General features: G+C 45.0%; 1 protein-coding gene across 4 annotated transcripts in view; it reads left to right on the top strand.

Moving 5' to 3' along the window:
• The window catches only part of LOC138480808 (ligand of Numb protein X 2-like), a 1,017,991-nt gene that overhangs the window by 946,452 nt on the left and 46,402 nt on the right, over positions 1-25,137 (top strand). For all 4 annotated transcript variants that reach the window (XM_069612553.1, XM_069612555.1, XM_069612554.1 and 1 more), the window contains exon 8: positions 4,212-4,434. In XM_069612553.1, the coding sequence (XP_069468654.1) occupies positions 4,212-4,434 (223 nt within the window). The remainder of the gene's footprint in view (positions 1-4,211; positions 4,435-25,137) is intronic.

Genomic DNA, 25,137 nt, shown 5'->3' with positions numbered 1-25,137 from the left:
CCCTCCTCCAATCGGCCACTGTCGCCTTCAGTCCACTATTGCGTGTGGAAACCAGGAGGGATTTTGTGAAAGAGGGACCTGTCCCACCTTTATCAATTTTCTTGCAAGAGTTCTATATCGGCCGCTCTCCACAGGAAACCTCGAAATCCTCCGGCTAAATGGCAGAGGGTGTCTGACTAGCCGAAAATACTAAAAGCCTACTAACCGGTGGACCTGGAACCATCCTTACTCTGCTACCAAGTGAACCCGAAGGCCCTTTAAGATGAGGTAACAGTATCTGAGATGGATGGGGATGCAGTCCCTACTTCTACATCAATAATCACGTCGACTCAGGAAGTTGGCAAAATTTGCACTGTTTAGTTAACAATTATCTAAAACAGGGAGTACAACGGGCATCAATTATCTAAAACGGGGAGTACAATGGGCATCAACGGACGCCACACAAGCAATCTCAATACATTTAATAAAAAAGCATTCTTTTATAATAAAACCTCGTCATTACTGACGTCATCTGGCAAAATATTAAAACCTACTTGGGGTTGTGATAGGCTTACGGGGAACATCTAAGTATACTTTCTATGGGATATCGGATTGCGATTGGGTCTCTATGGTCAGGTGGACAGCTATGCCCACCCCTAGTGCGTCATCTTCCAAGTCATAAAAATATACAACGTCTTATTAGCTTTCAAAGTATATGGCTCTTTGCTACGTGGCCCTCTACAATTGGTTGGCACGCTTGTACCCTTCTGGAATATTCCACTCGCTAGCAGCACACAAGCTGGTGCCCCAGGTGCTGGAGGGTTGGTTTGTTCATGCCTCCCCACCCAATTAGCCCAACATCCATCATCACTCCTACTGCCGGCCAGTCAATTAGTCTCTGAACTTGGCCTTGCAAAGGATCACTGTGCCTGAGAATAGATGGGAATGCGAGCATGGCCTTATCTTCTGGTCTCGATGTAGCTCTCCCAAAGTCCATTCTCATCTTGACCATGTGACAGGAGACAGTGTTTTGAGCTCCTTCATTGTATTTAATACTATTAAATGAATAAAACCAGGCACTTCTAGTGTTTTTCCATTACACCTCAAAAGGAACAAGTCTTGCTTCTCACGTTCATTGCATCTTCTCGAATAGATAACCAGTTTTTTGGCAGCCTCAAACCTTGACACGGGGCCAGACAAGCCTTCTCGAATCTTCCTTCGCCGTCAACTGCGCCATACTTTCAGCCCTTCTCGTTCATGGGATCCCAGTTTGCTAAAATGCATTCTGGAACATCAGATTCTATACACACATGTATATAGTATATACATCACCACCTGCAGTCTATTCACTATGTCTTAGTCTACTTGTTCGGCATCTGTACAATTATAAAACCGAAACTGGTTCGCAACTATGCTTGTCGGCTGTGTCAAGATCCTCGAAACTCTTGCACACTTAATAACTGAGTGTGGAGCACTTAATGACCTGAGAACGAGGCATCTGAGCCCATTCTGCCAGCACTCAAAGACACTATCTCCTAATGAACTTTGGGACCACCTGGTCAAGGGAGGAGAACCACCGAAATGTTGGCGCTATTGGTGTTCGTTAAAAAAATCTTTTTTAAATTCGTTGAAGGAAAAATTGGTTGATATTGGCCATGTGGATCACATTGGTGTTTTGACTACTAAGGCTGTGTTAAGAGAGGATTATTGATGGCTGGGTTTTGATAAGGCGATAGAGAAGATGCTGGAAAGTTGTGTTGAGTGTGAGATGGTAGGAAAGTGGCTGAAAAAAAGGGCGTGGGACAAGATGGCTATGGATGTGTATGGGCCGGTGGTTAGATATGGTCATGGGAGGTTTATTGTGGTAGTGTTGGATTTATTTTCAAGATGGCTACAGTTTAAAATTGTGAGGGAGGTGAGTGCAGTTGTGGTGATTGATTTTCTGTAGGAGATATTTGGAATGGTTCTGGGAAGTATTCTTATCGATAATGGATCCCAATTCATGAGAAGAAGTATGAGTGAGTATCTGAAAAAGTGTGGAATTATACATAAGAGGATGGCTTTGTATCATCCACGGTGTAATGGTGCGGTTGAAAGGGTAAATAGGAGCATTATGGATGCAATACCGTTAGCGGGTGTGTGTGGCAAAAGTAGGAAATGGGGCACATGAGAGCATATGTATCCTCTGGGGATGTCGCCACATTGACGGGGGACGGAGGGTCTGTTCGAGATGAGCCAGGAAAGGAAATCAAAGGTTGTGTCCCCCTTGGCTAGGAAGGGGAAGAGTATCCAGGGTCAATGTTGAATATGTGTGGAGGAAAGCATCCGAATGCAAGAGGAGGAGCTTAGGCGTGCACATGAAAGGAGAGGGTGCAAGTTCACTGAAATAAGTGTTGGTGATTGGGTGGCAATAGAGACAGGGGTTGTGAGAAGGAAGGGAGATTGTCTCTGTGGTGATCCAATGCAAGTCAAAAAAAGGGATGAGTGGTGCTGTGAGAATCGGAGGTGGTCAAGTGTGGAATCTATCTGGGAAGGGTGGCGAGGTGAAGAGTTGCAGTGATGTGAATGGGGGAGGGATGAGGAAGGAAGGGAGGTGTGTAATATGGTTTGGGTGTGAGGGAATGTGGAGTGGAAGGTGAATGGGGTTCCAGAAGAAGCGGTTGGTGAGATCTGATTGGGGCGCTGCATTGTTTTATCTTAAATAAACCTTCCAGTTGAAGTCTGAAGGGGTGGGGCATCTTTATTTCAGTTACCTATGATTGTTTTGCCATTTCCATTGCCACTATCACTCTGAGATTGTTGTGGTTCTCTTTTTTTGCAGGCCCTCGAGGTAGCTATTTGGAAGTCATCCATAGTGTTCAGCTGACTCTGGTGGGTGCTCAAGAACCCTATACAGATGCAATACATTTCCATTGAGTCTTTTACCTTTCACAGAACCTCTTTCTCCCCACTGATGGGGTGAAAATAGAAACTCTTCTCCCACACCGATCTGATGGTACTTTCCAATTGCATGTTTGGAGTTTCTTTATCCAAGTCACTGGTCTGGAACTTAGATTGGTTCTCGTTCTCTGCAGGACAAGTTGGTACTGAAGAGCATCTCTTACTCGTGTGCACACTTCCTTGTGTGCACACATCCTTTTAGATTTTTGAAATGAGTTGACTGCCATTATGTTTCCCCCGCAGCCCCCGCTCACTATACCATGAAGTATAGTGTGCGGGTTGATGCGGGGGGACACCCCCGCAGCCCCCATTCTTTTTATGATGCTACCACCAAAGGTTCAAACTTTTGGCGTTCGAACCTTTGGTGGTAGCGGTTTTAGAACAAAAGGTTCATGCAAACCTTTTGATGTGGGAAAATCGTCCTAAACCCTCCTCTTAGACTGACCAATGCCGTCATCTTAAACACTGCCAGTTTCTTTCTGCCAAGGCAATTGAATTATCGCTTTTGCTCTATAGCACGCCCACCTTGGACCCTGTTATTGATTGAGCAAAAAAAGAATTCTGCCGTGCTTAACATTCAGGAAAAAATGACTAAGCGGTCAGCAGATCCGTGGCCAATGAATATGCAGTCCAGACTTGCATTCTGATATTGTCAACAAGTGAGATAAATGTTTTGTAATCACCCAGTGTATCTACAGCACATCTAAATAAATGTTCTATGACCGCAAGTAGCTAGCGTTCAAATGCCCCTATTGGGTGCACATTTATGTTTACTTGTAAATTTAAGAACACATGCCTGTCTTTTTTTTCTGGTTGACTCATTGTAAAATGGTTGATTATGGACAGAAGTACTAGTGTAATGAGGTCATTGTTTAATAGCTGTGCTTTTGCTATTGCCTATGTAATGGGACTATGTTTTAGGCCATCTGGTCGATTACTGTTCTTGATGAGCTACTTCAAGCACTTTTGTGCAGGCGTATTGTACTTTACACATGTTCCTACAATGCATTCTCCATATCTATCTCGCGAAGACCATTTCATGTAAAACTGACTGGTTATCACATGTCCCAACCACTAAACCAGGTTTTCTTTTTTGATGATCAGTGCTCAAATTTCATTGCACAATTGCTGGGCAGTTCCTACTTTACTGGGTTACTAGAAGCTTTAAACTGACATGTATACAAATATATGGTGTCTTTTGAAGGCTATAAAATGTGAACAACGCCTAAACCAGTGCTTTGTTTCTCATTCTTGTCCGGTAACTAGTGCCCTGTTTATTCCCCATTCTGCAGGAGATGTACTGCTGAGCATAAATGGTGTTGATTTGACTCAGCTGAGTTATTTAGAGGCTGTTACTGCTCTGAAGTCTAATGCTGCATCACATACTGTAGTTTTGAAAGCCCTGGAATTGCCTGTACCTGAGAGGGACTTCGATTCCTCTGAGGAGCCTTCTACATCCCGCGAGCGTGGCAATGTATGGTCACCATATTGGGTAACATGGCTTGCTCTTCCAAGGTGAGTTAAAGAGCTTTGAGAGATAATTAACATACCATTGAAACACATGGTGGACAGACAGCATGTCCTACATGGGACAGGTGTCCACCATTGCAAAAGTGACTTTGGATGATGATCATTAACGCATGATTATGAAATGACTACCTTTTGAGCAGCATTGTTCCACCCAATGATTTAATAATTGATTGTTCTGACTGTGTGGCTCACTATTTAGATGAAGGAAAATTGATGGGTGTGTTCTATTTCCATTTGAGCAGATGCTGGTAATGTCCCATATTGTTTTTAAGCCAAGCTATTTTGCCCCAGGATTCTAAACTGTACAAGGACAACTCTACAGTGGCCGAGACACAGTGCTGTTGGGAAGACTTTAATGTGACCAAGGCAATGTCATTTGGGGTTCCCTAAAGATCCATACTAACATCAATGCTTATTAATGTCTCAATCTGTTACATTGCAGAATATCTGGAGAACAGAAGGTAATCCTCTGCAGATGGTTGAGACTCGCAAGAGAATTGACAATCCTAAAATGTATCAAGCATTACCCTTTGAAGGCATTTTAGGAGCAGGAGGGCTTGCCAGAAGAAAAGTATTCATGGGGTCTTCATGATTAGTTGCAAACACAGATTATCTATGCCTGTGGACATGTTCTTGGAACACTTACCTAAAGGAATAACTCTTTAATTTTAGGCAATTTAAATGTACACAAGGGCTATCTAGGTTATGTGAAATACTTAAAGAAAAGAAAAACACCCAAGTGTTTTTTGTTAGTTTCTGTCCTTCATCTCTTGGAAAGGGAAAGATCTTGAGACAGACATGCAGTTGAAAACTAACTCTGTTTAATGGATGGCAGGTTGCCCCAGCATTCCATAATAACTCTGTTTTCCAATGTCTTTCATGGAGCTCTTTCCTTGCTTCCTAGTCTTTAAAAGCAACATTTTGTGGAACTGTGTATCCAGTTTTCCTGATCAGGCATATTTTAGAAAGTGATGCCTCGAAAATCTAATCAAAAGCTTTGCTCCTTTCCCACTAACCCAACCTCGTGAGCCTGTCTATTTTTAACTTGAAGACCCAAGGTATGAAGAGCGCATGCAAATCACAAAGGTTGTGCTATAGCAAAACCAAGTAGCAAAACCTAACAAAGTGTGAATGTTGCCAAACATTCTTAGTAGCTTTAACGCCTGGGAACACATAAGGCTTAGAGCAAAGCTTGAAGCTGTTTTCTGGGCTCTGCTCTCTATCCTCCATGTAAGGGGCACATGCCATTGCTCTAGTATGTCTGACAATTTCTTTTTTTTTTTTTTTAACGTTTCTATTGGCATTTCTTAAACATGTAAACATTCCCGCCCCTACCTCCTCCCCCCACCCATTCCACCCCCTCGAGAAACCAACAGTCTGTGTAGCTTCTTTTGTGTGCTGTGTCCATGCCTCCATGAACTTCATCCTTTCTGAACTTAACAGTTTATATCTAGAACCTTAATGTTCTGAGCACACCATTGTTGAATAAAGTCACTTTTCAGGAACTGTAGCATTTCCCCCCATTCTTGCTGAATCCTGGCCTTGTCGCCCTGTACCTTATAGGTAATCCACATCATTGCCACTATGTCCCACAGTTAGCGGAACCAGTTAATTATCGTTGGAGGGGAGGTTTGCTTCCACTCTTTGGCTATCACCATCCATGTGGCTATTAGGGCCGTCGTCTGTGTGCTCTTTTCTGGGATATTGTGATTACATGTAGATCCGGCCTCTACAGGCCGCCCGTGACTTCAGGTATTGAGGGAGGCAGGATCTCTGGGACCAAGTTTTGTAAGCATCCCATGATCTTCTCCCAGTATCTTTTTATACTGGGGCATTCCCACCAGATGTGTGCACAGTCTCCGACCCCTTTGCACCCACTCCAGCATTCCTCCGACGTCGATCTATACATCTTGTGTAGTCCCCAGGGGGTGTAGTGCCATTGCACCATCATTTTATACCAGGCATCCCGGAGCTGTAGTGACCTGGTGAGTTTCGGGATATTTCTCCAGAGCTCCTCCCAGTGGTCCGAGGTTATCTCCCCGCCCAGTATGCTTTCCTATGCCCCCTGATATGGCCACTGTGTCAAAGCCGTACATTCCTTTAGTATTTTATAGATGTCTGCTACTAGATGCTTGTTCCCCGCATGGGAGGTGATGTATTTTTCGAAGTGTGTCAGCGGCCTAATTGCGGCCTGTTGTATTCCCTTCTGACACAGCCAATGTCTCAGTTGCAGATATTCAAATCTCTCCCCCTCCTGCTCCACAATTTCCACTTGTGACTTCCAATCCAAAGACATTACTTCATCTCCCCAAATCATGTCCCTGATCTTAACACCTCCCTTTTCTTTCCAGCCTTTGAACGCTCCCCTTATCATACCATGGGTAAATTCTGGGTTATTGAACATGGGGTTGAAGGGAGATGGTATAGTCGATAGGTGTCCCTTCCCAATTCTCCTATCCCAGATGTCGCAGGTTGTGCACAGGATTCTACTATGCATGGCCGTTGACGGCCTCTCGGTACCCTTCGACCGCAGAAGGCCCTGGAGTGGCATCCCGGCCGCTGCCCTATCCATGCGAGCCCATATTTTATCTGTGCTACCCGAGAACCATTCTCTGACCACTCTAAGTAGGGCCGCTTCGTAGTAATGGGATAGATTTGGAAGTCCCAGCCCTCCTCTGTCTCGGGGACCTTAACAAAGCCATGGACACCCTCAGAAGTTTATTTTGCCAAATAAATTTAGAAATCCGTTTATTCAGAGATGTGAAGAACGTGTTTGGGATCGCTATGGGGAGGGTGTGGAACCTATAGGGGATCCTCGGGAGGGTTGGCATTTTCACGGTTTACTCGTCCTAACCAGGATATGTTCAACAGAGTCCATTTAGCGAAGTCCGCTTGCGTTTGTTTGATCAGCATCGGGAAGTTCGCTCTATACAGAGTATCTACTGAGTTCGTTAAGCTTATGCGCAGGTATACTAGATGACCCCTCGCTATGCAAAATGGGGAGCAGTTTTTAACCCGTTCTGACTCCTCCTCTGAGAGTTGAACCGCCTGCAGCTCGGACTTCCCCATATTGATTTTTAGCCCTGACAATCCTTTCTGCTCTTCGAGGATAGCGACTAGCATGGGGATAGAATGCTCAGGGTCCACTAGGGTCAATAGCATGTCATCCGCGTATGCAGCGGTTTTGTGTTCCTCTCAATGGGACTCCCTTAATTGTTTTAGTCTGTCGGATTGCTGCTAGCAGCGGTTCCAGATATGACATACAGGTGTGGGGACAGAGGGCATCCCTGTCTTGTCCCACGTTACACCATGATTGCCTCCGTAATATGGTCATTCACCTCCAAGCAGATCTGTGGGTTATTATAGCTTGCCTGCACCATTTTCATACATTTGTCCCCAAAACCCATGCGTTCCATGGCTTGAAACAGATACGGCTACTCCATCCTGTCGAAACCTTTCTCCACATCCAATGACACTAGAGTGGCCGGTATATGTTTAATTTCTCCAGTAATTGTGTTACCGTCCTCCTGTTGTCCCAGGACTATCTCCCTTTTATAAAACCAGATCAGTCCTGTTCTAAAATCCCAGGGAGCACCTCTTTTAATTTATCCACCAGTATCCCAGTGTATATTTTGACATATGCATTGAGTAGTGCTTTTGGCCTATAGGACCCGCAGCAAGTGGGATCTTGATTTGGTTTCTCAAACAGGATTACTTTTGCCTCAGTCATGGATCCTGTCACTCCGCCGCCCTCCCTAAAGTTGTTAAAGACTTTAGTTAGGATCCCCTTTATTTCGGTGCAGTAGGTCTTATAGAAGCTCCCGTTATAGCCATCTGGCCAAGGGGCTTTGTTTGGCTTCTTTTTGTTTGCCCTTTCTACTTCTTCCTCTGTGATTCCTTGGTCTAGTCCCTCTTTCTCTTCCGCGTTAATTTTCTGCAGTTCTATCCCTTCCAGGATATACCAGTCACATGACACCAACCTTTTTGTTGTTTCAGGAGCCTGGCAAGCATTTTGTCTGCCTTATTGGCTGTGATATAATATCGTTGTTTGAGTCCTAGCAGTGGGGTCTCGACTTTTGCAGTATTTAGTAGCCTCAATTGGCTCGCTGCTTCCTTTACCTTGTTGTAATTTTCTTTAGTTTTCTGACCGCTAGGAGATCTTGAGCCTGTGTCAATATTTCGCCCAGATCATTCTCTAGTCTATACCTCTATTTTTACGCCTTCTGGATTTCAAAGAGATAAGCTCCCCTCTCCATACCACCTTAAAGGCGTCCCATACGTGCCTGAGAGGGACCTCTCTGGTAGCATTTATTTTGAAATATTCCTCTATTTTACCTCTAATTGTCTTGTATCTCTGGATCTCTCAGGAGTCCCCCTGGAAGCCTCCACGACCATAGTGGACTGCGTGGTCTCCAATCTCCTAATCGTAGTGTAAGTGGGGCATGGTCTGATATGGAAATCGGGCCTAGAGCTATGTTCCGTAGTGTGCCTGCGATTCCGGGGGTTCCCCATGCTAGGTCTATCCTCGAATGAGTGGTGCAAATGTGAGAAACATGTGAACCCTGCTTCCTTTGCCCTCCACAGATCTTTGAGGTCCATGTATTCCATCCCATCTCGTAATGCCTTGGAGGGATTTGTCCCTTTCTGCGTGGTCTGCCCGCTCCGATCCCTTACCGGGTCCCAAGTCAAGTTGAGGTCCCCCAGGAGTAAGATTTCTCACTTTGCGAACTGCTCCAGCTTTCCTATGGACTCTTATATGAAGGGATCTTGACCTGTGTTTGGAGCATACAAGGTGCCTATTGTGTGCTCCCCTCCCCCCAACCTGGGCCTGGACATAGCCATACTATCGCCTATTCATACTATCGCCTATTCGTACTCCCAGTGTGTTTTTAAATCCCGCCATAACTCCTGCTGTTTTATTGCTAGCGTCGGCCTGATATCTTGTCGAATAATTCTGTATCTTTATTTTGTTTGTCTTATTTCTTTATGTGCGTTTCCTGTAATAAATAAATGTTTGCGTTGTCTCTTTATTTGTGCCGTTACTTTCTTACGTTTAATCGGGGTGTTCAGTACTCGCACATTATGGGAGTAAATCGTTAAGGACCCTACCATTATGTAGCTGCCCACTCCCGACCCTCCTCCCAAATTTTGTGATACACGTTTTTAGTGGCTTCAATGCAACCTACCGTTTGTGATTCCTCAAGTTCACCCCCACCCCACCTTCCAGGTCTGACTCGGCATCCGAGGAGTCCCCCATTCCTTGGGTGCTGACCCAAGTTGTACATGGACCTAATATTAAGGTTTAGCTAACCTTCTATTCCCAAGTGTTTCTCCCTTCACTCCCGGACGGTCCTGTAGTTATTTCTGGTGCGACTGTAGGGCCCTAGCGGCCCTTCCCCTCCACCTCAGTTCCTGGGTCTTGGGCCTTTTAGTTTCTCCTTTCTCTTCCCTTGCAGCGTGCACCACTCCCACTGACTCGCTTTGCGTCTACATGAGGCTCCAGCCCTCTCCTCTGTCCCCGTGCCTTCCTCTTCCATGACAAGAACGGGCATTCCTTCTTCGCATGAGGTCACTCTCTGCTGTTTCCCTTTCCAGATGGAAGAGTATTCCGAAGGGGAATGTCTATTTGTATGGGATCGTCTTTTCTTGTAGCTTCTTTGTAATCGGGCCCATTGCCCTCCTTTTTGCAGGGTGGACAGTGCCAGATCTTGGAACAGACTGACTGTCGAGCTGTTTATTGTAATCGAGTCTTGCCCCCTAGCGGCTCTCAGGATGTTCTCTTCATAGGATGATAGTGGCCAAAACGTCTCTGGGTCTGTTCCCCTCGCCGCTCCTCTTCGGACCTACGCGATGTACACAGTCTATCGGACCTCCTCCGGGGAACAACCAGTCAGTAGGTTTGCGAAGCATTGTTGTGCAGTTGATTTCAGCTCTCTGTCCTGGATGGATTTGGCCAGGCCTTTTATCCTTATGTTGGAGCGATTTTTTTTTTTTTTGTCATTTTCTTTTTTTTTAGATCCTCCGCCTGTATTTCGAGGTTATGTGTAGCTGCAGCTATTTGGTCTAATAGCATGGAGTTTTGGCGGACCGCTTTCCCCATTTCAGACAGGCCCTGCTCTGTGTAGTCTACTCTATTGCCCAATGAGTTAATGTCCTCGATTTCCTTAAGCGATTCTTTCAGGTCTTCATTCAGGCTTCCGATTTGTTGCATGAATGAAGACTTCAACCTCCCCTCCATCCATTGGAGGCACTTTTGCAGATCTTCCTTGTTTAGGGCCATCGCTTCGGGGTCCTGGATATCTTCAGCGCTTCTGTATGCCCGCCCTGGCTTTCCTTGTTCCCCCTCCACCTTCTGCCAGAGTCTCTCCAGGTGGCCCTTCTTATTAGCTTTCTTGGGCAGCGGGAGATCTTGACGCTGTCTGCCTTTCGGGCCTGGCATCTGCAGGTGGGCTCTCCCGCTTTCGTAGAGCCGCCTATGGTGTTCCCTCTGTTTCCGCTATCCGTCAGAATCATCCAGTTCCTCCCTAATTTCTCTGTTGGGTCTATGAGCGCTGGCGGCACTGTGGTGTATTTCGTCCTTTTGTAGTTCCCCGTTAGGCTCTCCTTGTTGTTGTCTGCCGTGGTGTAGTCTCTCCCTGATCTTCAATGGGGTTGCCCCTTGCAGGTCCTTCTCCAGGCAGGGCCCGCTTGTTAGCTAGTGGAGTGTCTGCCTTTATCCTCCTGGGGCATGGGCCTGCTTGAGGGGGGGGGCCCTCCTTTCTCCGTGGGTCTCCTCGGTGTGGGTATGTGACTGTCTTTCTATTCTTTATTGATGCGCAATGCCCTGTTTAAGCGTCCTTAGTTATGGGGTGGGTTGTTCTTCCTCCCACCTCTGGGATTTACATCTCTGCTGCCACTGTGGGTAATTACTTTTCGGCGTGTCTCGGGCTGCCACTGTTGGCACGTAGCCCTTCTCTGGGCCTGAATCCCTACTGCCCCCTCAGCTGGCCCTTCACTTTGAGGACATCCGCCCCCAGGAAGCCAGCGTCTTTCGCCCTTTTATTCTTCACTGACTGGGGGCCTGTCTTCCTCTGGCTGTACGAAGTCTGTGTGCTTGGGCCCTTACCTCTCTTTGAGGCCCCACTGTGTGGATGAGCGGGGTCGTACGGAATCTTCTAGTTGCCGGCCTTCTTGCCAGTCCGATATATCTATATGGATGCCTGGGGGCTGAGGTCCCCTGTTGGACCCAGCGCCTATCCGCTATGGCCGTAGCTGTGTGCCCCACTGCTCACCTGCGGCTTGCTCCGTGGGCGAGGCATTTCTTCAGGAGGGGGTGGCTCTCCAGTGTCCCAGCTGCTCCCTCCCCGGTGTGGTCCGTTGTTTCCCTGTGTGGGGTGGTGAAACCCCTGCAGCGCCTTTCTAATGTCCTGTCCGGGCCAAGGGCGTCTAATGGTGGTTCTGTTTCCACACTTGTCCACCATGCTGGGTCTCCCCCTGTGTGTGTTCCTTGGTGTTTCGCTCCGCTGGTCGAGCTGGCCATCCACGTAACACTCTCCCCCCGTCTCTCCAGTCTGCTTCGTATGAACGCGATCTCCAGCTCCTTTGGTTGCTCCGCTCCAACATCCTTGTTAATTCCCACTTTGCTCGATTCTGGGCGGTAGTCTTTGGCTGCCCTTCTGTCACCGGCCTCTTACTGCGGGGTATCCACTGCCCAGGCTCCATGTTAGGCAGCGGGTGGGCTGCTGCGCCACGGGGACTCAACATCTTCGATCTTTCCTCCGGTTGATGCCTTCGGGCTCCACTTCACCCCCTTATCCTCGGGTCGGGCATATATTCCAAATCTTGTGCTTTCAACCCGGCTGCTTTGCCCAGTTGTCTCAGAGGCTATATTGTGCTCATTAATAGTTGTACGGCCGGGAGCTCCTCGGAGTGCGAGTTCACTCCACGGTGGCCATCTTGAAACTGTTAATTTAGATACCCTAGCTAGATTGATCACTCAGAAAGAGGGCTTTGCTCAATAACCAGATCCTTGACTGTCCTCTCAGCCCAAAGAAGACATCCAGATCTTCTGGAGCTCGGGAAGAGGATAAACGGCTTCTTCGGTCTGTGCTCAACCACAACTGCTCCACTTCCTTTTCTGCCTGCTGCATTTGAACTAATCCAATATTTAATGAGTCTTGTCCAAAGACCCTCCAAACACACCTTTCCAAAGCTTTGCAGGATCTTGATTGACCTGGCAGCAGAAATAGACCTCCTCGTTGTGTACTTGGGGTGCTTATTCCACAAGCTCCCCCATATTTAATTCACTCAAGGATGTCACAATGAATTATCTCAAGTTTGTGGACATTATCCACTGAACTGCTGTCAAAGTGCACATAGCAATCAATGTTGGTCATCTCGTGACTTACAATCAAAGAACTGCCTGAGACTTGGGACTGTTGGAATGCATATGGAAAACATTTTGACCCCATCGTTTGTGCCACAAGGGTAGATGGGACTCAGAAAAACTGCCACTAGAATCAGGACCTTTGTTTTTGAGAAAGTACCCTTCAGCTTACTTATTGTTTCAGCTGTAAGGCCAGGGTGCCGGACCTTCTGCTTTTCATCTCTAGCAGTGAAGGAAAGCAGGGGAATTGAATTACAGAGCAAAATGATAACAGTGTTGGCTACTGCCTTGAGAGCCGTAAGCCTTTTCGCTTTACTTGGCATATTTGACCAGCCACTTTCAGACACAGTCCAACAGTTTGCAGAGTCCTCACCAACCCCATCAGTCAAAATATATAGGTCTTATTGAGGTGTTAAAGATTGTATGCTTTCAGGTTAAATTATCAGTATATCGAAAGATTTTGCAGTGTCTGCAAACAATTATTGGCAGTGTGTTACCAGAATCTCTTTTGGTTATGCTTAATCTTCAACAGTTGAGCAACAAAGAAATAAAAAGACTGGTCTTCTCACACATTCATTGTTTGGGTCACATGCAGGTAGTGAAGTAATGTGAATCAAGTGCACAGTTGAACCTCAGTCTAAAGAGTAGCACTTCAGTACAATAACAGTGCAGGACCTACTTTTGACTGAAGCAAAACCAAATGGTGATGGCTGGAAGTTTTTGAACAAATGATAACCATAAGCACAGGTCTGGGCCACCCTCCAGACCATAGTTTTTCAGCCTGCCATGGCATTACAGAAGGGGAAAGGCCATATGCAAATCAAGCCTGGGGCAGTCAAGCTCGAACTGCTAGGTCACATCCCTTCTGCATAAAAACCAGAAGCATCCCGAGACATGTTTTGGCCTTTTTTGGCGTCATCTGTGAGGAGTAGCTTGGGTCTATATGCCCAGCAGGCTCCCGAACCATTGGGGTGGAGCAGCATATGCCCCATTGCCAAGGCTAAGGAGGAGAAGGAAACCAATTCCAGCAACAGTGACAAAAGTACCTCCTGCCATGAAACAATGACTCCCTAACAGTTTGTCTACTTTAGGGCATTCAGATTGGTACACTTGTAACTACCCACCTTCCCACATGGCAGCACATCAAAAAAGAAAATTAGATGCTTGATACCGTACAGAATGATTATTCCAAGTTTCAGATCCTCCCCTCCAAGCATTTCTCAAAGAACTGAGCCAATGGAGAAGGTACCTAAACAACTTAACAGACATCTATTTCTGCAAAACCCTGTTACAGGAAAAAAGGCTCTGCCCAGTTCACGCATGTATTAGATTTGTAAACCACCCACAAAAATGGATCTGTTTGCATCACACTTTTTTTCCAAACAGCACTAGTGGATGTGTACCATAAGATCCTAAGGATGCATACTTTCACATCCCATAGCGGGAAAGCACTGAAAATGTGCAGATTTGTAGTGCACCTATTCCACTGTCACACAACGTTCTTCCTGTTGGTGTTTAATATGAACTAAAGGTGTTCTAGAAATGCATGCTGATTGTGGTAGCACATGACACAAGGTCGCAGAGGCAATCTTTCTCTACCCTTTCCTGTACGATTTAGCTCAACAAAGCAAATTCTTATAAAGCTACTCTAGACTTAAATACCATGCCTCAGCACCATGTTAGGCCATCCGATGAACCTGTTAAAGTCTGTCAGTGTTAGGCAAGATTGTATATGGTTCCCTCTGGGAGACTACACCAGCCTTGTTCTCTTGGCAATAGGTAACCTAACCTTTGATATAGGCCTGTGCTACACAAGTTGTCAGAGTGACTGAGCAGCCAGGCTTATCTCAAGAGGGGTCAATGTGAGCTGTAGAGGTGTGACATAGAGATTCATAGTGACAAATATTCAAATAACACTTATACTCAAGGTTTCTTATTAAAATAATTATTTATTAATTTAACAGTCAGTTTTAAAATAAGCCTACTTTAGAAAGGGCAATATGCAACAATAAAATACACTTCAAAAATACACTCCTTCAGTTTCAGTTAAGTGGATACCCTTTTGGGATGTCAGACGCACACACACTTTCCACACCCTGAGGGGACTTCAATTGCTAGGACACTGTGGGCATCGATATATCTATCACCTTGTGGGAAATGGTTAGGGAAGGAAACGATGGTTAACACGTTTCACTGAATAGGGTACTACTTTTCAATCTCCCAATGAAGTATAGGCTAACCCTTTCCCAGCTATACAGGTAACCTAGGTCTGACTTTTTGTGGGACATATAAACACAGTCAAAGAGTCAGAAGAGTCTGCAGGGAGCTAGGACAGCCAATGTCAATTGAGCAAAGTCTAGGTGAGCTGAGGCACTTCTTGAAGATAGCACAAAAGTCTTGCACAATGTAGTTGTTTTTAAAAATGTTTATTTTGTTGCGTTCATAGTTTACACAAAACCTTACACAACATATACAGAATATATAGGATGAAAATGTAAAGAAAATTTAATACAGAGAAGAAAAGAAAATCTCTTACAATCTCATACAAGTCTCATTAAAATATTAAAACATATCAAATATAGATAATCTCATAGTACAAAGTTAGCAGCAACATCAAAACAAGAAAAATTAGTTATTTCACATTATTAACCAACGCCACATGGTAAGTTCAGTCCATTTGACCAATTCAACTCATCTAGCAAAATTGCATTAAATACACATTCTTTTTTATCCAACTCTATTGTAACTAGCATCAAGAACTAATTTAGGGCCAGGATCAAGGAGATGTTTAAGCCCCACATGCACCTACACCAAAAGAGATTCACTGAGACCTCCACATTTTTATCAAATTTATCTCTGAAGCTCTCCAAACACATGCATCAAAGTAGGGACACATGACTGTGTCTCAAGGTCTCGAGAGAATCCTTATCCCCACAGAATCTACATTGGTTTTCGGAATGGTTATGTGCTGGCATTGTGGAGGAAACCTTCCAATGCTTGATCCTCTCATAGGTGGGCATCTTGTTAAGCCTAAATCGCATGTAGGTCATATGTACAGTACGACATGGGAATCTTTGAAGGTAAAGTGGTATGCTTTCCCAAGCATGCCCAAATTTGGAATATTCCCTATAGGTCGAATAGGTGGCTATACAATAAACAGTCTCCACCCAGTCAACCCTAAATAGAGACCTCTTCACAATCCCCGGTAGTTGAATTAGGTCTTCTACCGTTAGCCCTAAGGAAACTAGGACCAACTTCATCCAGGAGCAAAACTCCTGCATTGAAGGCAGAGTCAGCACGCATAGCCACACCCAGTGTTTCATAGAGTGAATTGTACTGGGGGGTCACTTATTTTCCTGAAGGTGCTAAGTTGTTTCCAGACATACCTTGCTTTAAGGGATATTAAGCAAAACTCATGTCTTATGCCCGCATTAGACACGGCCAAAGACAGACCCAACAGCTCCTTCCAGAGTTTCCCTTGTATAGTATTCAGGGTGAAACCCATATCATGAGTAGAAAGGTCAAGACCATATAGGAGATGGGCATAAATTTGGCAAGATAGTAACGCCTTAAGGGAAGGAAAGAAAATGTACATACTTTTTGTTTCAAAAATTTCAGTTGAGCTTTGAGTTTAAAGGCTTTATCGGTAAGACCAGATTTCTAAAATCCGAGACTAGCCCGGTTCGTAAGGTTATACCCAAGGTAGGTGAGAGCCTTAACCTGATCCACTTTTTCCTGACCCATAGTCCACTCATGTCTGCACCTTAGTTCCCCTACAGAAAACAAGAACCTGGGATTTGGACGCATTTTGCATGAGATTGTTGACCGCAGCATAATGGAAGAACTGCATTTTCATCCTAAGGCCTCGCTGGGAGCGATCTAGTAAGATAAAATCGTCCGCAAAGGCCCTCCAGTCTATCCTAGTACTCCCCAACCTGGTGGGTGCAATGGAAGGACCCTGCCACAATCCCTCCACATCACACACATACAGGTTCAAGAGTATAGGTGCCAATGTGCAGCCCTGTCTGACCCCCACATAGGAAACTATCTCCTGAGAAAGTGTGCCCTCACTGGTCAATCGAACCTGTATAGTAGTATCGGTATGGAGAATTGCAAGGAGCTGGACAAGCTTATGCAGGAATTTCCTAGCCAGCATCTTAGACCAAATCCAAGATCTAATAATGCAATCAAATGCGTTAGATAGGTCCATTTAGGCTAAAAAGACATCCCCCGATTGTGTATTATGTACAGAGTGTCTCAAGTGAGCCAGTACTGTTGCATTTAAGGTAGTACCCAAGTTCTCTCTAAAGCCAACTTGAAATTTACTCAAGAGTTGGCAAATGGAAAAAACGTTACTCGTAGCGTCTGTAAGCGCTATGGTCCTATAATTGTTAGGGTCAAGTGCATCACTCCTTTTGTGAATGGGTACAATAATTGATTGGACCCAAGAGGCAGGAACAGTGTGCGTCTCGAAGATGTAATTAGGCATGGGCTTCAGGTAGGCTGGCCCACAAACTGGGGTCTTCCTTGAGTACAAAGGGAGGAATGCCACCTGGCCCCCGGAGCACAAGATGGCCCAAGAAATATCCTGGTCCCAGGTACACTGGCCAGCCACTAAGGGTCCCAAGTCAAGACCTCCAGCTTCCGTGAATTTCTTTAGGAAAAGCACATTTTTTCGAGTAGTAGGTCAGCCAAACTTCGGCTTGTATAGGGAATCTAATGCCCCCCACACCCCTTTTGTTGGTATCTAGGGTCCTATTAACAGTGGACCAAAATTTGCCATCCTTTCCCTTACAAAGTTGTTCCAACATATTCTGGTGTTACCTGAGATATTGATCCATCTTCAAATATCTGAGATTTGTATGCCAAAGGATGATTTTTCTTTTTAAGACCCTAAACTCAGATGCTGCAAGACCCTGCTTTTTGAGAGCGGCCATAGCCGTACGTTTAGATAGCTTAGAATTATAAACTCTAATATCACTCACGGGTCCGCCTAGCTTTTTGCTGGCATTCTCTCCCAGTTTACTGACCTTGTAATCGCAGGCCAGTATAATGTCGTAGTAAGAATTCTCCAGACCTTGCGTACCAGTCCACACCTTGTTGGAAGAAATCCTATCCATCAAAGAGTCCATAAGAAGACATTTAAACCTTGTAATAGTTTTTCTGTTCCAATTAACTGTCCTCCCTTGATTACTGATATTTAACCCCATCAAATCCGGCCTAAGATGGGTAGAAGGAATAGGTATAGTCATAGTAAAAGAAAGAGGTATATGATCCCCTAGATTAGCGTGGATATGTCGCAAATAACGAGTCAATGTGCATGTAGAAAAAATCTATCCTAGAACTGTGTCCCCCTATGCCAAGTATGTTTAGATGTAGAAAAACTAGGGGGTGGTCCAGTATAGCCAGATCCCATTCCTCGAGATTTCACGTTTAATATTGGGATGGAGAATATTAGGGATAGTACCATTATTATTCCATAGTGTTTCATCAGCACAAAATGAATTAAAGAATGAAAATCTACACCCAACACAACACGTTTCCCATAACCCTTCTTATAACATTCACTAAGAACCTCACTCACACCTTCTTCAATAGGGACCCTGAGAGGGTTCCAATACAAGTTAAGTTACAAAATTGGCTCTAAAAAATTCTCTAAGAACAGCATAGTGCCTAATAGCCAATCCTTGCTACAGACTATTTCACATTTGAGCCCCAAGTTAGAATCTATCGCTATAGTCAAACCTCCACTAGGTCTCTTCCCCCCCCCCCATATTCCCATAACTGCAGGGCGCGAGAAGGTATGGAAATCCTCTATAGTAGATTGTTTAAGGTTCATGGTTTCTTGGAACATATAAATACAAGGAAAGCTATTTGGAGAATGATTGGCCATATATTTAGTCAAATTCTCATAGCCACACACATTCCACGAGATGATTTCAATGTCAATGGTGTCATGCACACCCTGTTCCTTGTCTTGTAGTCTCCAAAGTCTTAAGGGCTGGCTGTATTCAAGACCAATCTTGTCCATTATTTAAAAGATTGGAAATGAGCGTCAATGCTGAGCTTGAGTCAGGTGAAGAGTTAGAAGTTCCAGCTTGCACAGGTGCTGTAGCCATGGGTTATTTAAAGGCAAGAAAGGTATTTGCTTCTAGCACTATGAAGTACCGCCAAATTAAAACCCAGCGACTCTAGATTTTTCTCTTGGCCTCTTACCATGTCAGCCGCCATTGCCGAATGGAAGTTGCTTACCATTCGTAGATTATTGTCCCAGACCCAGGTATATCCACCACTCCACCCCCATTAGGACCAAGGGGCAAACTTCCTTCACCAGTAGTAGACTGGGTAGCTGTGGACTGCAGACCTGTGATAGATGGAACTACTATGGACTGCCAACCCTGTAGACACCCGGGCATGCATCGTACTAACTATCTTCCCGAATGCAGTCATCTTAGTCTGTTTAGTCTGGGGATGGTCAAGTAAACTTTCCACCCTGGCCTCCGAGTCGGATCCCTCCTTTGTACTCGGTATCTCGCCTCCATTCCTTGCCCCGTCATGTGGTACAGCCAGACTCTTCGGCAGCTCCCTTGAGTTAGGAACACACCCCCCCCCCCTTTGTGATGGTTTACAAGGGCTTATAATAACAACTTGTTCCTCTTGGTCGGATATTTGCCTAAAAGCCTTAAGATTTGAATTCCTCCCCTTTTATTTTAGCTGCATGCATATTTTTTGTTTTTCTAGCAAATTTGGACTTTTTCTTGCATTTATTCCCCCTCCGGGGGGTGGGGTCTTTGGTACTGCCATTATTTCTTACTTGGAAATGGATAAAGATCTCCCCCTAGTTGGAAGTTCAACATCTTGTTGAGGGTTATCCTCATTCAATCGTCCCATGGCTTCCAACAGGGCCGTAGGACTATCAAGTACACAGGCAAAACCCCCCTCTTGTATTAGTTCCCTTGAGGTCTGACAAGAGATCACTGCCCCCCCCCCCCGTTCCCCTAGTGTTAGAGGAGGATGCTCACTCCCCTGAGGTAAGATATTCCAATAACGTGGTAAGTTTAGCATCGATAGTAGTCTAATATTGTAATCTGCCGACAACCCACTGTCCTTTTTGGGGTTATCAGTCAAAATTTTGCCTCCAACAAGACCCTCCAGGAATACCACAATTTAACTCATTGAAGGCTGTTTGTTGTCCCACCAGGATCCCTCCCAAGTTCTCCTGTGCCTCTCCCAGGGTCCTAAGTGCCAGATTCAAACTGACATGCAAGTTAGACAGCAAGGGAGATATCAATTTGCAAACGCCCGACATATCAGAAGATGTTTTGCCGTCAGTCTGGCTCTGTGGCGCCAGTCCATCGCTTGCGTCGGAATCGACGATTGGGGTGGAGACCGCACTTAATTCAAGTGATTGTTCTTTCTCGGGTGACCGTATTTTCATTGACCCCTCTTTTGTCGTAGGGGTATAGCAACATTTACTTTGATCCCATTCAGCAGGATCACAGAGTGGAGAAATATATATATCAACTGGACCGAGCCGCTTTAGTCCCCCTATACCATGTATTGGATCTTTAGATTGTAATGTCGGTTTTGGATCTTTGTTTGTATGTTTGTTTGGTATTTATTATGCGCACCGGACCCTGGGGTATGAGGGTGCAGGAAGTAAGAAGATGTACAGCTTAGAGCATAAATTACAGGTTACATGTTACAGATAATTACAAGTTACAGATGCAAGTTTACAATACAAGTTTACAATCATATAGTATAGATGCTGTGTAGCAAAACAGGCGTGAGCATTATCATAATTTCAATTAGCAATAGCTGTCGTCAGCCAGTTGATTACAATTTGCCTGAATTTGGAAGGAGAATGTTCTAGCCTCGCGGTAGTGGGTAATTCGTTCCACAATTGAGCAGCTTTGACTGGGAAGCTAGCTCCGCCTATGGTGGTCAGTTTAAAGCGAGGTACTTGGAGGCGATTGGTGTAGGCAAGTCTGGTTTGTCTTGTGGAGTGTGATCTGGTGAATCTGTCCTTAAGGTATTGAGGGGCTTTGTTGTGTAGAGATTTGTATGTGAGAGATGCAGTTTTAAGTTTGATTTTCTCATGGGTGGAGAGCCATTTGTGTTTCCTTCTTGTTTCTGTAATGTGTTCTCTCCTGGGGATGTCCAAAGCCGCTCGGAGGGCCTTGTTTTGCTGTATCTGGATTTTGTTGATGATGGATTTAGTGGCTCCTATGTACAGTGCGTTACAATAATCTAGTTTAGAGATGATAAGGGCTCTGGCTAGTGTTAGACAACTGTGCTGGGATAGGAATTGTTTTCCTGCTCTAATGAGCTTACATGTGTAGGCTGTTGAGGAAGCTAGGGAATTTACCTGTTTGGAAAATGATAAGGTAGAATCAAGGTAGATCCCTAATGTTTTAACTTCTTTAGCAACTTGTATGCAGTTCCCATCTATGATAAAGGAAGAGTAATTTGTGCTTAGTTTATTGATGAGGGGTGCGGTGCCTAGGATGAGAAGCTCCGTTTTTTCATCGTTCAGGCATAAGCCGTGGGTTGCCATCCATGCCTGAACGATGCTGTATATTTTGTTCACCAGTGCTAGATCTTTTTCGTAAACCCCCGTGAGTGGGAGGAGGATCTGGGTATCGTCAGCGTAGTTAGTATACGTGATACCCAGATGGTCCAAATCATCAAACAGGGGCTTAGTGAATATGTTATATAGCGTTGGTGAAACGCACGATCCCTGTGGCACACCGCAGGTAATAGGGATGGGGTCTGCAGCTGCTGTAGGTGAGAAAACCCTCATGGTGCGGTCACTAAGGAAGGATTGTATCCATGCTATGGCCTCAGTGGAGAAGTGTGCTGCTGAATCTAGGTGGTTACATAGGACTTTATGGTCCACTAAATCAAAAGCGGCCGATAGGTCTAGTAGCAGGAGGAGTGCTGGTTTTCCAGAATCTCGTACTTTGTCTATTTGGGCTTTAAGGTCAATCAGTGCAGTTTCTGTGCCGTGAAGAGGGCGGAAGCCCGATTGTCGGGAGCCTAATAGTTGGTTTTGTTCCAGGAAATTCTGGATTTGGATATATGCCACCTTGTCCAGTATCTTCAAAAGGAACGGTACCGTAGTGATGGGTCTATAATTGGTGGGTATAGTGGGGTCTAAAGTAGCCTTTTTTAAGAGTGGGAGCACCCAAGACTCTTTTAAGTTACTGGGGATAATGCCTGTGGTAAAGGAGGCATTAATTAACTTAGTGATAAATGGTGCTAGATCTCGTGCGGCATCTTTGATAAGTTGTGCTGGACATGGGTCTCCTTTGCAGTTGGACGGTTTTAGGCCGAGTATTACTTTTTCTACTTCTAGTATGGAGACTTTGGGGAAGTGGAATTGCGTAGTGGGTTTGAAGTTAGCAAGTGTCTTAGTAGGCGGTAATATATTGGATGCTAAGGTCTCGCGTTTTAGTTCTATTTTCTTTTGAAGGTTTCGGACTTTGTTAGAGAGAGCTTGCTGGATTTCAGAGCACCACTTTTTGTCTTTAAGACAGTTATCTTGAGGTGTTATTGGGTTTTCCAGTTCTCTGAGTATGGCGAATAGTTCTTTTGTGCTTGATTTAGCTTGTGTAATTCTGTTATTGTAGGTCTCTTGTTTAGCTAAGATGATTTCTTTTTTATAATGAGAGGAGATATTAACTAGTTTTAGTTTATTTTCTGGAGTGGGGCTAATTTTCCACGTATTTTCCCATTTCCTTTTTTCTAATCTCAGATTTTTTAGGAGAGGGGTGAACCAGTTGTTCAGGTGGCTCTGTGGTTTGCTGTTTCTGAGCTTGAGTGGTGCGATGTCATCAAGGGTATTGTTCATGATGTTGTTAAATTCTTCCACTAGGCTGTTAGGGTTAAGGTTATCAGGTAAAGCGTCCAAGGTGGGCATGATGCCAGGGAGTAGTTTGTCTAGTGTCATGTTTTTTTTGTTTCTGGTAAGTGCGGGTGGTGCACACAGTTGTTGCAGTTTAGGGGTGACGGTGTCCAAGGAGAATGAGATAAGATGGTGATCTGACCAGATTTGGGGTGAGATGGTGAGAGTAGATATATTGCAGTTGTGGTCAGCAATCCAATCAAGGGTTCTCCCTTTGATATGGGTGGGCTCAAACACTCTTTGGGTGTATCCCAGTTCTGTTAGGGTGTTGGATGCTGCTGTGGCTTGTGAGTCGTTGATGTCATTGAAGCCAATATTGAGGTCACCTAGTAGTATTGATTGAGTAGTATCTTTGAGGTTTTCTGATAGGATGGTAGTTAAGTCTTCTATGAAATTCTTAATAGGACCTGGAGGTCTGTATATCAAGTGAAGGTTAAGAGTTTGAGAGTTAGCTGTTGATGTCTTGGTGGACATTATCTCACAAGATTTGACTCTGTGGTGCACCTGAGCCAAAAGGCCCAGAGGTTTGATTGCAACCCTTGGGAGCAGAAAAGGAAGTACCACCCTCAAACAAGCTCTTTTTTTCCTTGGTGTAATTAAATTCATTAGTCCTAAGGGGCATATCCAGATCTTTAATTTCTTTAAGCAAATCCCCTGTAGCATCTGCAACTTGATAAAAGGAGTCCTCCAAACAATCGCCCTCCCCTTCCCCCGTTTCTTGCACAGAGGCATTGCCTTATATATATCCTGGGCCTGGTTTACTAAACAGGGAATCTGTAACTTGGAGGGACATCCTAGTTTAAAAAAACTAAGGGATTCAGGTGCGAACATAGAATCTCCAAAGGGTCCTCCAAATACAAAAACATTAGAGGAGCTAAGATCGGATGTAGCCTTCATGGGCCCCGGTTCACTGTTGTCAACACTTATACCACCACCATAGAACGAGTTGAGTTTGAGAGACCCATGGGTTTCTCCCGCCCCATCCTGCCACTTAAGTTGCCCACTTGCAGTGGAATTGAGGAATGAAAACATACCACCCTTCTTACAGCAGGTAAACATTCTTGTAAACATTCTGCATCAGTTAGCTCTTGTAAACCCGTAGTTTTGGTAGGGGAATTTCACAATAAAGCGTGTTCGATAATGTCTCTGTGTGAGTTCTCTAGTTGCCATCACCCTTATCGTTGTCAGTTGGTATTGTATTTCCCGAGTCAGCGTTTGTGACCCTGGCATCCGACTCAATAGTCACACTTGACCCCATTTTAGTTTAGTCATAGACTTATTCTGCCACTGTAATTGGTTACAAGGCGGAGGCTGCAGCCCCTCTGAAGGAGCTACAGACTCATTGCCTTTCATAGTGATCGGCTTATTGCACAGGGAACCAGACTCCTTATTGCCGTTTTCTTCAGTAGAGTCAAAGCCACTTCTCAGAGTAGGCATTATATAACAATTGACCGCTAACAAAACGCAACAGGTATCATCTCTCGCTAGTATCCTCTTAGGTGTTAAGTTTTTCCAAACAACGGCGAGGCTGAAAGGCAATAGGACCACAGTCTCCTCCTGTAATCAATAATGTCAGACCAAGTAGGTAGGGGCCAAAGATAACACACAAACACCTCCTGTAATCAAAGAATAGAAGTTTCCAGGCAATAGGTTAATCTATCGTAATATTCCCTAAAATTTCCAAAGACCGATCTGAAGAGGCTCAAAGGTACTAGGCCCGCAGTCACCTCTCGTACAGTCAGCAAAAAGTAGAATGAACCACATAGTAAAATCCCCAGTTAGTGACTACAGTGAGACTCAAAGGCTCAAGGCCACAGTCGTCCCATGTCGTCAAAGTAAGGCTTTTAGAAAAAAAGTATCTCGCTGTGGAACTGCGCTTAATAAACACCTGCGGGGGAATAAAGCAAATGATCGCGAATGGGTCAGTTAATAAAGAGGAAAGCAACTCACGTGGTACAGTCGCTCTGCGGTAAGTTACCGCGGGAGCTCAGGTCAGCGAACGTTCACACACTGCACAGACAGACTGCCTTCACTCGCCTCCACTCCTTGCACAATGTTATAGAGAGTTTGTTTGAAAAAGAATCGCTGCTGGGCCACAAGCTGGGACGCTTGTAAAAAGCAAAGATGTAAGCAACTCTGCAAAGGGCAGCCAATGCAAATCTTCAGTGAGAGCAAGCAAGCTACATACAACAAGAGGTAAGTACCCCTAGTTAGACAGTACCTTAGGTTTGAAGAAGGGTCCAGCTGGTTTCTGTTCCTGTTGTAGTCCTGCAGATCCTGTTGTTCCTGGGCCTCAGTCGTGGGGACAAGAGGGAGGACGTCTGGGGACTCCTGCACTACAGTTTGAAGGTTGGTGGCAGCAGTGGGCTTACTCCAGATCAGCGGCACGCTGCTGTTTCAGCTACTTGCAACCATT

Source organism: Ambystoma mexicanum, chromosome 5p, assembly GCF_040938575.1.
Source record: "Ambystoma mexicanum isolate Mex_15411 chromosome 5p, UKY_AmexF1_1, whole genome shotgun sequence".
Classification (NCBI taxonomy): domain Eukaryota; kingdom Metazoa; phylum Chordata; class Amphibia; order Caudata; family Ambystomatidae; genus Ambystoma; species Ambystoma mexicanum.
The sequence above is the reverse complement of the archived record's forward strand: the minus strand, read 5'-3'. Positions and strand labels throughout refer to the sequence as shown.